The sequence below is a fragment of the Eurosta solidaginis genome, chromosome 5 (genome assembly GCF_040869045.1).
Source record: "Eurosta solidaginis isolate ZX-2024a chromosome 5, ASM4086904v1, whole genome shotgun sequence".
Lineage (NCBI taxonomy): Eukaryota > Metazoa > Arthropoda > Insecta > Diptera > Tephritidae > Eurosta > Eurosta solidaginis.
In genome coordinates this window covers 4,839,708-4,852,957 of record NC_090323.1, presented here as the reverse complement: position 1 = coordinate 4,852,957, position 13,250 = coordinate 4,839,708, and the positions used below count along the sequence as shown (strand labels likewise).

General features: G+C 35.9%; 1 protein-coding gene across 1 annotated transcript in view; it reads right to left on the bottom strand.

Annotated features, from left to right (window-relative positions):
* The window catches only part of dlp (dally-like), a 178,428-nt gene that overhangs the window by 9,146 nt on the left and 156,032 nt on the right, over nucleotides 1–13,250 (bottom strand). The window contains exons 3-5 of the mRNA XM_067791724.1: nucleotides 12,122–12,356; nucleotides 3,341–3,497; nucleotides 2,927–3,193 (exon numbers count right to left, since the gene is read on the bottom strand). Coding sequence (XP_067647825.1) covers nucleotides 2,927–3,193; nucleotides 3,341–3,497; nucleotides 12,122–12,356 — 659 coding nt within the window. The remainder of the gene's footprint in view (nucleotides 1–2,926; nucleotides 3,194–3,340; nucleotides 3,498–12,121; nucleotides 12,357–13,250) is intronic.

Sequence of the window (13,250 nt, the reverse complement as noted above, 5' to 3'; positions counted from 1 at the left end):
GTATTGGTTTTCCTCTTTTCGAATGTAAATAAAAGCAATGTTCGAATCAGCTGTCTTGCAGTGTTATCGGTGCACCGGCAATTTTGATGTTAATCTTTTTGGCAAAATTTTATAAAATAACTGTTTTGTGTGTTCGGCGGCCACCGTGGTGTGATAGTAGCGTGTTCCGCCTACCACACCATATGCCCTGGGTTCAAACCCCGGGCAAAGCAACATCAAAATTTTAGAAATAAGGTTTTTCAATTAGAAGACAATTTTTCTATGCGGGGTCGCCCTCGGCAGTGTCTGGCAAGCGCTCCCGGTGTATTTCTGCCATGAAAAGCTCTCAGTGAAAACTCATCTGCCTTGCAGATGCCGTTCGGAGTCGGCATAAAACATGTAGGTCCCGTCCGGCCAATTTGTAGGGAAAATCAAGAGGGGCACGACGCAAATTGGAAGAGAAGCTCGGCCTTAGATCTCTTCGGAGGTTATCGCGCCTTACATTTATTTTTTTATTTTTTTAATTGCTTTGTGCATCTAAACAGAAATAAACAAATTTATTGACATCAAAATGGCATCAGCAGTTGTAGCATTTATGTTATTGGAAGAAGAAAGTTGCGAGAAGGTTAAAAGGAAAATTTTGAGAGATCGCAGCAATCCATTTGAGTTGCCAGAGACAGCGTAATTAAAAATATTTCTTAATGTGGGTTTCTAAATATTTATAGTGTATTTGCAGTTACATTGCATACAATCACATAAACAAAGATTCTCTCCGAATGGTATTGGACACCATTGAAAGACGCTTAACTCACTCGAAAGTTCTGCCAGTGCTGCAACTAGCAGCTAAGTTGCGATTTTTAGCTGAAGAACCCTATCAAAGATCAGTTGGCAAGGATTCTAGCATGAGTGTAAGAAGAAGCACTGTGTCACCGATTTTAGATGATGTGATTCGTGAATCTCTTCGCAATATCTGGATGTTTATTCATAAATTCAGTGAAAATGCTGTTTGGGTTGAAGTTTTATGCTTTCTTCTAAATAATAATATGCATATGTAAATTTAAATTTATTTTTATAAAAAAAAACTTTATTTACTTACATTTTTAGAAAATACTCAACTGCAAGAGATACACAACTTTTAGAAAATACTCAACTGCAAGAGATACATAACTATGAAAAAATTAAATCCAACAGCATTTAACTGATTTGATTGTTTCCGATAGTAAAATCGATATTATTGGATTCTGTGACACTAATTCCAATTCGAACATTAAACCGATAACATTGGATTTGATGACACCAAAGTAATTTTTTTGTCGTTTTTAAATCCGATTCCGACAACAATTATATTCCATGACACCCCCTGTATAAAAGTATTTGGATTTCGAATAAAATTTCTTTTCATTTGAGTTACGGAGAAATTTCGCAGTATTTGTTTACAATTTATATCATAAAACTAAAATAAAGATTCGAAGTACAATTCATCCGGAACAGGCTACGTATTGCTTTATATTAGGCTGAACAAAATTCTTGAGCGAGTGGGGGAAAGAAACGAAGGATGAAGTGACGATAGTAACCAAATATCAAATGAGCAAGTGTGTTTATTTATTTTGACGTTTATCCTTTAGATATAAAATTTGTCATATCCACAATGGGAATGAAATTTTGCATTTGTAATTTAAAATTTTAATATGTGGGTTTTGTCATTTTTTGTATATTTTTCACACATCATTGACGAGTTATAAAAAATAATCCAATGACTTCAAATAGTAGTTAAAATAAAGTAAAATACAAATTGACAAAAGTATATAAACAAGAAACAAATGTTTCTGAATTAAACAAAAGCACCGCGGGGGTCATAAATTAAAAAGCCAACTGGCAGCAATGGAATATAAATTTAATTACAGCAAATAATTTGAAAGAAAAAATTGTATAAACAGCACGAAAAAAATAAACGAATTAAACAAAAACACATTTTATCCAAAATCACAATAAAAGTAAACAATGGCGTAAAACAATTAACGAATCTTATGAATATTTCTACTGATTTGCTTTGCCTGCTGGAAGCAATCAATTTAAAGTGGTCTGTTTTGGGTGGAGAATGGCGGTAACAGCAGCTGACACAAAAGTGTAAACATACGGGTTTTGCAATAAATTTAACAAACTTGAAAAGCGCTTGAGCGGAATTTTAATTAGTAAATAAGCAAAAAACGAAATACCAATAAATAAATTATGAATAAAATTGAGAATGAAAAAAAAATCGTTTCAGCTAAATTTTGCAAATGAGCCAGCACCAAAAAAATAAAGAAATCAAGGTAAAAGTCTAGTTGAGGGGTCGACTGTTAATACGCGTCAAAAAATATCGAGGGAGGTGTCAAAAGACGCGTATTAATCTCGAGAACAATAATCCGAAAAAAGAAAAATTTTGTCTCTGTCCGGAGATATTTGCAGTTGAAGTTGGCGATTTTCATATGGTTGTTGAAATGTTGTTGTACCCACAAAAAAAATTGTGAACATAAGTGTTTTGTGCGGATATAGTTTTGGTCTTCAAACCGGTGTTGGATCCACTCAGGGTAACTTTTTATAAGCGCGGCCGGAGGCCGCCTACGCATAAACTGAATGAGTCCGTAGTGTTAATTTCAATGTTAATTTTGCACAAATTTGATTTACACAGCCTTAGCTGTAATCTTTTGCAATCGAGATGTAAAAAAACCACGACACACTTATAGGTTCTTCTATAACATCGTAGCTATTTATTTACCACCAGAACGGAAACGTGAGAAAAGACACAGAAGAGAGCAAGCGTATCTATACTATGAAGTACGTATACGGCATAGTTTCTTCTTAGTATGTTTGATCATAACGCTTACAGTGGTTTTTGTCTACACCAGTTCTTCTTTTATTACCCACAGTTTGATTGAACTCATAAAAAAAGATATTGTCAACTCACCTGAAAATTCATAATCGCTTCAGAAATCTTGATATTTATAGGCTCCACAACCATAACGATGTTGAACGAACCCAACAAACGTTCCGCTACTTTATCCATTGCCAATGCGAAATTTTCCCATTCGGTATCGAACTCATTTACATAATGCAGACAACCTTTGATTACATTAACGCAATAATTTGTGCAGGGCTTTTCCGCATAGCCTTTGCAAGCGCCGCAGTGTTGCATTTTGGTTAGAGCAGCTGTGCAGTCAGCATTGATGTGAATCTAAAAGATGGATTAGAGTATGTCATGAAAATTGATTAAAGCCAGTTTTTAGAACTTAAAATGTTTAGTGTAAATTTTTTTTTTTTGAGATCGAATTCAACTTTGAAATCTTATTCAGAAAATTATCATATTTTTTTTTTTACTTACATTCACAATCTTTTTCGATACTTCAGCAGCTGTGTGTAGCGATTGCCAGTAGGTGCGCGTCGCCACAAAGGAGCGTTTAATTTGTACGGCCAGCTTATCGGGTACATCGCCGAATGGTTTCAGCTCTTTCATATGCTCGCTGACGCAGTGCAGGAATCTATGAAAGGAAGAGAAAGATATTGTACATTAAAAACTTTTGCTTAAAAAGATTATTAACACTCTAAGATGCCCAGCCAGCATTTTTTGAAAATTTTGATCAAAAAATATTTAAATATCATACCCCAAGATGAATAAAAACGTTCAAATTTAAAAGCATTTTCTGTTCGAAAATTTACGTATCGTCGGGAGAAAAATGTACCATAAATGTGATTATTCCTGAATAATCATTTATGATTCCTATTTCGAAACGCTTTTTATTCATATTTGATATCATAGTAAAATTGAGCTTTAATAGTTTTAGAGTAATATTTGACTACTTTTCACAGTCATTTTCTGATCATAATCGTGAATATATTTCAATCGTTTTGGTTGAGATTTTTGAATCATTTTTGAATGCCATTATAATACATTTATTCTTAATATCTCATTCAAAATATGATACTACATAATAATCTTATTTCATAAGGGGAAAGCATGCGAAAGTGAGCTATTCGAACCACAGCTAACTCGCGAATAAACTTGACCGATATACACCTGCGACTACAACATCCAACAGCAGCATTATCGTCTGCATCTTAAAATACGGATACGATACGGGATGTTGAAGCCGTATCCAGGTACGTCAAGATAGTTTCACTTCACCCATTATCTGGGAAGTTGAAGGGGAGAAATTGTTTGGGGAATCTCCGTTAACGAGCAGCATTACATTATTTTTGTCTTGAAGAATATCTTATGCATAAATAATAAAATTTTTATATATTATTTCTTATCTTCATGATTGAAAAAATATGTGTATGTGAAAAAAATAAAATTTTTAATGAAAAGTAAAATTTCAACAAGTATAAAATTCATTATTCAGTAAACAAATATATTCATAAAAGATTCAGAAAGCTGAATGAAAAATGATTATACATTTTTGATCACCTAAAGTAAACACATTTGATTCAAATATAATTCCAAAATGTGATTGAAAAACTATATTCAGTTTTTGATCATCAAATATAAGCGTATTTGATTATTCTTTTTGTTGGTTTTTATGAAATATTAAAATTTAGTCATTAAAGGACTTCAAAAATGATTCCAAAAAGTGATCGAAAAATGCTTTTTAGTTTTTCATCATCAAAAGTATTCATATTTGATTATTTCTTTTGTTCAATTGTATGATAACTCCTAATTTAGTCAGAAAGAGTAATCAAATTGTATTGATATGTAGGGAAATTCAAAATTGAATCACCTAAATGCTGAATGGGTGAGCTTCACCTATACATATGTTTGTATGCATAACTCAAATTATGTATGCCAAATAATAAAAAAAAATGTTCAGGTGGTACTGACAGCTTATAATTATTGTTATAGAAGTATGCAGTCGTTTGCTTCAGTTTTTGGGACTTAAAGATTTGAGCAGCGCTGCTTAAGTGACTTTTTAAGGCCAGATAAGACTGCGACATATACATATATATCTACATATTTCTTTGCTTCGATGTGAGTCTAATAATTATAGATCACTCTTTTTTGGAAATCTTCGAAATTTTCATTAATTCCATTGTGTGCCAATCAGCAAAGGTGATACCCATCAGAGGTTGGTGATACTTTGATCTCAGCACTTGGTTTTTACAAGCTCAAAATTTCCATCAAAAGTTGTAATTTAAATAAAAATGCTTTTCATAAGAGGTCAAGCGTATATATGTAAAGTTTGCTTCAAGTAAGAAATAGGAAGCAGGCTTAGACAGTGGAAGTAACATTACAGGTTGACTCGAAAATGAAATTAAGGACTCAGGTGAGACTGTGCTCAAGCGATCTATGCGTATGAGAGTTCCATGGGCTTCCTGACCCTTGCAGTGTATTCCAGGTAAGTCTGTGTCATAGAATAAGCAGATGGACTGGTCCAGGATAATACAGTTTTAGAACTAATGGGACTATCTTTGTTAATAGCCCGGCCCTGAATGCATTAGAGCCAAAATTTATAAATAGCAAATTGTCGAAGGTACCGCAGCTGGTTTCAGGGACAATTGATGGAAATATTTAAGATACCGAATTTGCTGAGGACTAGGGAAAGGTTTCAAAATGGATATAGATGAGGCGGATTCGTGAGAAGATCGTCACAATTTTTCACGCTGAAATATTTGTTAGCTTACAGCATTATAAATAAAAGCTATACGATTAACGCTTTGAAATAATGAACAAATATGCATTATTTTGGTAAGTCCCTAGGAAAAAGTTTATGGGTTGGTACGAAGGAGCAGACGAAGTAAGAAAACACGTAGCATTCATAATAAATTTTAAATTTCACGAAGCAGCTTTTTAATTCTTTATTACTGTGCAAATTGCTAATCTAACAAAGCATAATAGAAGGCCAGACAAAAACGCTAAAAATTAGAAACATGTACTTTATCCTTTAGTGAAAGTGCCGACCCTCGAGGGCCGTCATTATTTATTGTTTTAATTTTTATTTTTAACGAATAAAACGTATGAAGGAAAATGCAAAAAAGGATCAATGAAGCCCGTTTTTTTTTTCAAGTGAAAAAATGTGTAGCAAAATATATTACAAACAAGTAAGGAAGGCTAAGTTCGGGTGTAACCGAACATTACATAATCAGCTGGGAGCTTTGGAGACAAAATAAGGGAAAATCGCCATGTAGGAAAATGAACATAGGGTAACCCTGGAATGTGTTTGTATGACATGGGTTTCAAATGGAAGGTATTAATGAGGGATTTAGAATGCAGTGGTCCTTAGTAGCATACGTGGAGGCGTTTTCAAGATATCGACCAAAATGTGGATCAGGGTGACCCAGAACATCATCTGTCGGGTACCGCTAATTTATTTATATATTTAATACCACGAACAGTATTCCTGCCAAGATCCCAAGGGTAGATGTCAAACCCATTTTACAAAGTTTTCTCTAAAGTTATATTCTGGGTCAATAAACCAAACCAATTACAATGTTTCATCACTTTTTTCGTATTTGGTACAGAATTATGGCATTTTTTTAATTTTTCGTAATTTTCGATATCTAAAAGTTGGATTTCGGCCACTTTTTATACCAAGATAAAGTGAGTTCAGATAAGTACGTGAACTAAGTTTAGTAAAGATATATCGATTTTTGCTCAAGTTATCGTGTTAAAGGCCGAGCGGAAGGACAGACGGTCGACTGTGTATAAAAACTGGGCGTGGCTTCAACCGATTTCACCCATTTTCACAGAAAACAGTTATCGTCATAGAATCTATGTCCCTACCAAATTTTACAAGGATTGGTAAATTTTTGTTCGACTTATGGCGTTAAAAGTTTTCTAGACAAATTAAATGAAAAAGGGCGGAGCCACGCCCATTTTTAAATTTTCTTTTATTTTTGTATTTCGTTGCACCATGTCATTACTGGAGTTGAATGTTGACCTTATTTACTTATGTATATACTGTAAAGATATTCATTTTTTAGTTAAAATTTGACTTAAAAATTTTTTTTTTTTAAAGTGGGCTTGTTTTTCATCCGATTTTGCTAATTTTTATTTAGCGCATATATAGTAATAGGAGTAACGTTCCTGCCAAATTTCATAATGATATCTTCAACGACTGTCAAATTACAGCTTGCAAAACTTCTAAATTACCTTCTTTTAAAAGTGGGCGGTGCCACGCCCATTGTCCAAAATTGTACTAATTTTGTATTCTGCGCCCACCTACCAAGTTTCATCGCTTTATCCGTCTTATCCGGATTATCGCACTTTCTCGGTTGTTCAAAATTCACGATATCGAAAAAGTGGGCGGGGTTATAGTCCGATATCGTTCATTTTAAATAGCGGTCTGAGATGAACGCCCAGGAACATAAGTGCAAAGCACGCTGAGTATAATAAAATGTGAAAACAAACTTTAGAAGTTTGCTGAATAAGCTAAAGAGCTCACTTCTCAACTCGCTTTTGTATATGAAATACAACGCCAAAGGCAACATAACGTGTAGATATGCAAGAGGTGTGAAATGAAGTATTACAGAAGTAATAACTTGCCTCCGACTGTGTTTATGCACATGTGTGTGCGGGTGTGCGTTGCACTTGTAAGTCTGCATTGCCTTTGCGTATAGCTGCCGGCTTGTTGTTGTTATTTATTTTATTTTGGTTACAATTGTCATATTTACACTATAACGCTTGCCTGCCTGCCTACCTCGCAACCATATAAAGTTTTAGTTATGTATGTATATAAGGGTGTGCCGATTTATTAACCGATATCGCGCCATCGATTTTTCGATAGGATTTGGGCTCAGGAAAAAAAGTTCAACTACGCAAAAAATAATAAATCGATCCTAGTGTACATGAACATTTTCAGTAAAATGAAAATTTTTTAGTAGGTCATGAAAAAAACCTTAAAAACCAAAGTAGAAAATAAGTAAAAAAAAAATGAAATTTCGCAGGCTCGAAAATAATTTTTTTGGGTGTGCGTATTGGAACCTTTTTTCCTGAACCCAAATCCTATCGAAAAATCGATGGCGCGATATCGGTTAACTTTCCCATACAAATCGACCCACCCGAATGTATATCATGAAATATTTTTTTGATACAGAATTTTTGCAATTTTATAGCGTTGTAATAAATATGCATTTATGTATATGAATGTACATATGTTTCAACGTATATATGTATATGGTCTGTATATTGCTGGTGTATTACTTCTACACATTTTGTTGGCCCAGTCACTATGCTTCCGGTCATTCTATCGCTTTTATTTGTTTATGAATGAGTGAATCTATGCTATATTTTAACAATGGATGTAGGAGAATATGTGCTTGTGGATATGGATGCATATAAATAGTACCAGGAGATTCGGTACCCAGCTCGAAGCATACTGGGTACTGAAATTCAGTATTTCGCGAAGCTTTGGAAATGTTTAGATAAACAAAAACGAGGGTAGTCGCATATTGATGACTTAATGATACTGAACGTCTTTATGCTACTTTTCGTGACGGACGGTGCAAGCCAGGCGGAGGGTGAGTTTCACAAGAACTGGATATATTAGCATAATTCTCGACTACAAATCACGCTACGAAAGAAATGCTGAGGTAGCTTATTATACCTGCAAAAGTAAATTCCGAAAGAAATGTCGACTAACACCGTATATAAGCCATGATATGTACAACACAGTTATCCAGCTGGTATAAAAGTCTGGCGCTAGGAGGGTGCCAAGGATAGCCTGCTTAGGATATTAAGTACAGTGAGGTTGGGCTCTAATCGCTGAGTCTGATGGAGGCAACAATATTGAAGGAAACTCGTTTGCTGATTGGATGTCCCGAAATGGTAACGAACTTTCTGTGGACCAACTGGGATAATTATGAGGTCATAAGACCTTTCCGCCATGTTTGGATATGAATATAGCAAGCCTTCGCTTGAAACTAAATAAATCTATAGTGAGAGCACTTACGAGAGCCATCATGGGTCATTGAACTCTTGCCCGCTACATCAATATACCAACAAGGTATCTGTCCAGAAGTTGTCAGGAGTCATCACATTCTCTGCCCACGTTCATTATGTTGTATGCCCAGGATTGCAAACAAGTCTACTCAGGTTTTTCCTAGAATCTAGTTGAGGAAGATATTTCACTCCCACTTATGTCGATAGAGGAAAGCAAGAGGTTTATTGAGAACTAATTAGAAAGTATTTAATTGGACGAATGTGCTACCACTGTGCACCAAGGGCGTTTATAATAGACAAAATGTCTTCGAGTGGAAGTCCGAGAAATAACCGCGCACGCCCTCTCAACATGATCCAACCTAAACTGTTGTCAAATCTCTGAAAACCTTCCTACATCCTCCTCTTATAGAGCTTTTATGCGTGCAAAATGATTTCAGCTTCTAAATGTCTATTTTTGGTACTTTTAGACTCCGCACCTGTCGATTCCCTATTTGTTACATTTGCGCAGTTCAGCGCATCTCTAGCTCCTGAGTGTTGTTGTTGTTGTTGTTGTAGCGATAAGGTTACTCCCCGAAGGCTTTGGGGAGTGTTATCGATGTGATGGTCCTTTGCCGGATACAGATCCGGTACGCTCCGGTACCACAGCACCATTAAGGTACTAGCCCGACCATCTCGGGAACGATTTATGTGGCCACATTAAACCTTCAGGCCATCCCCTCCCTCCCCACCCCAAGTTCCATGAGGAGCTTGGGGTCGCCAGAGCCTCGTCTGTTAGTGAAACAGGATTCGCCGCGGATAGGTGAGGTTGACAATTGGGTTTGGGGAAGCTATATATTGCGCTGGCAACCTGAAGGGTTGCGCTACACACCCCTTGAATCTGGTATTTTAGTCGCCTCTTACGACAGGCATACCTACCGCGGGTATATTCTGACCCCCTTACCCGCTGGGGGGAGCTCCTGAGTGTCAACGAGCCTTTTAACAAATTCATTGTAAATAGCTTACGGTTAGCCTTTCTCGGTATTTCTTATACATTTGTATGTCTTGTAACAAAATCTTTTGTTTTCCACGCGCATTTACATTCCAACTTATCTACTTCTATATATTTCTACAAACAAGTATGTCTTCGCATGCCTCGCTACCTTCTACAGGCGTCTGCCTTTTAACCCTTTAAGACCCTTTAAAATAAGTACATATATACGTACAAATATACAACTATATTTGCCTTGTTTTGCGTTATTTAAGCGCTTCGGTAAACCAAATTGTACGCGTGGGTAACACGAGCCGCTGTGGTTCTGTTTGTCTCTAGGATTGTATGTCCGTCTCTTGCCAATTGGCTAACTTAAAGTGTTTGCATGTTTACAAGCGTTATTTCCGCAAAAAACTTGACCCTTTCATTTATGTTTGTTCTCTGGAAATGTATCTCTTTTTATTATAATCGAGTTTTTTTAAGATATAAAAGGATTGTGAGAATGAGCTGTAAAGGCTAAAGTTACTAATCAAAGCAGTAATTTAAACTTTTTTGTCATGGTACTTGATTTTTGGTGACAACTTTGGTCAGCACTTTTTGTCCATTCAGGGTACACTTATATACCCAACAAGCATTTGGAAATTTTTTGTGTCGTTTGTGAGTTCCATTGAAGGACGTTGCTAACTTATAAATAGAAATGAATGTGTGTCAATGTGTGTTTTAAATAGGCGTCGAAAGCTCTCAACCAATCCATATAAAATCTTCACAGTATGTTCATAGAACTACAGGGTACATTTTATGCGTAAAGAAAATGGAAATAGTAGGTGTTGTCATGGTCCCAGGTAAAAAGACTTTAATTTTAAAAAAAAATCGGAATCTATTAAGTGGGAGTAGGACTGGCGGCGGCGGAGAAACGGAGGCCTTCTGATAGCCTTCTACTGACTTTTGGAGCACACCTACAGCAAATACATATTAAGTTTCGTTTCTCTTGCAAAATGTTGGCTTGGTTTTGACTTCTGAAATTGAAGCCAATTGTGTGATTTTTTGGTGCGTGGCAGTGTTTTTGGTTTAAATGGGGCGTTGACAACATTAAAGGAATAAAATCTGTATCAGTTTCTTTGCGGTCACCCTGAACCCATCTTTCTTTGTTTTTTACTTAACTATTATTCATATTTCTGGCTTAAATATCTTAACCACAGAGCGAGTTTTAACTTTAGCTCTAGATATATAAAGGTCAGTGACTTAGCTTTTCGTGTAAATGAAGTTCGCCCTTTTTTGTTTATGAATTCATGGATCTATAGGTTTATACGAGACAGCCGCAGTTGGATAATAAATATTGACAAAAGCTTTGCTTCTGCCTTAGTGAGATTCGTATTGGTAAGGATGTTTGGGAAAAAGCTTTCAGAAGAAAATCGGCCTTGTAACTGAAAGTGAAAGTGGCCGAACTTACTACACACATATCGAACAAAAGACCTTATCTTACCGTCAACGAGGTGTACGCTCTCTTCTCTTGTAGAAGTCGGTCCTAGAGGACCTATCTCACTTACTGGTAGCCGATGGATGTGACACAAAAGCATAGTTGATCATAACCAAACTGTCCTGGTACATTTTAGCCGGGGGAAGAACTTTCCTTTTTCTCTGGGCAGCAACAAAATCAGATAAATAATCCTATATTGCAACTGCATGATGTAATGGATCCTACGCTCAGAATTACATGGCTTTGAGGTGTCCATTTAGGGCAAACTGCTACAGGATATCCATATACCGACAGTCTGGGGTCTAGTTCACGCATGGAGATGGCCGAACTTCTAGGAATTGGTGCCAATGAAATGCTACACCTCAATCTTCCAGGCAGAAATTCATCGAAGGCAAAGGCAGACCACATTTTTTATAGTCCCATCAAAAAGGGTTTCAGTCGAACTCATTAACTTCAGTGTCAAAGTACTTCGTATTCTACAATATCACCTAAGTGGGTAAAATGCTGGTGCACATTCTCAGCGAAAGCATTGCTCTAGCGAGTGGGTAAGTGCACTAAAGGCTCCACCTACAGTGACAAACTGGAAGGTCAACCTCAATAGCTCTAATTTTAGATCGCAGTACATCAATGACTAATAAATATAATGATAACTCACGTAACAAAAAAAAAAAAAAAATGGCAAACATTTTAGAAAGAACGTTTTTAGTAGAAGAACTTTGAGTCGATCTAGATATTCGGCTCATTTTATTAGAGCTTTTTCGATTAAGCAACTCTTAATTTTACTTACTTTTCATCGAACGTGTATTGCCCATTCAGCACCTGGAACATTTTCTGATAAAGTACATTGAAAAATTTATCCATCACTACAAGCAGATCGACGCGGCCACGTGTATAGTAGCTTTCCAATTCGTTGAATAAATCAGAAAAAACATACGAATTTTGTTGGTAGATGACGCCATAGGTGCGTGTAAACATATTGTGGAACTCCTCTTTGGACTCGCTCAACAATTTACGGAAGACAGCTGTAAATGAAAAGAAAACAAGATATTGTTGATAATATAAAAAAACCTATAAAAATTATTGATAAACTACACATAAAAACAAGTAAGCAATTCTAAGTTCGGGTGAAACCGAACATTACATGTCCAGTTGTACACTTGAAATGCTGTTGTATGTTTTGTGTGCTTAATAGTGTTATACTGTTTTCACACAGAAACTTAATGATCTCATTTCACCTGCTAATGAAATCGTAAATTTTTTGCTTTCACACAGAAGTAACTGCTCGATTTGTATGAAGGATGAGAAAGACAATCATGGCGGAACGATACAAGGTGAGAGCATGGTGACATACCTAAAAACAAAAAAAATTCCATGTACTTGTAAATTCGATGGACAAATGTCAAAATCATACTGCGCCGGTAGTTGATGTATCAAATCAAATAAAAAAGGTTATAATGAGCTGTTCGATGCGGCCACCTTGTATCGTTCCGCCATGCAGACAATGACATTTGCTTTGAAAACTAAGAAGCGGAAACGGAAGCGGAACGCTGCCAACAGAGTTGCATTGTGCTTTTGACTTCATTAGGCATTCGATTAGCTACTAATGAAATTATAATAGATTCGAATTTTGTAGGGAAGATTGAGCTCAATAAGCGTTTTAATGTAGAAAACTGCCTTTATTATTCAATAAGCCGTCTGTGTGAAAACAGTATTACAAGGCTGCGCAATAATACATACACATATGGTTCTATTCTGAACTAATTTTTCTTCGAGTCATGGCTCCCGAAACATAGAAAATCAATAATCAGTTTTTTCGTGTTTTCCAATATGTTATGTATATAAAAAGTGGGCGTGGTTATCATCCGATTTCGCTCATTTTCAATACCAATCTATTCTGGGTCGTCTAGATGAGCTCG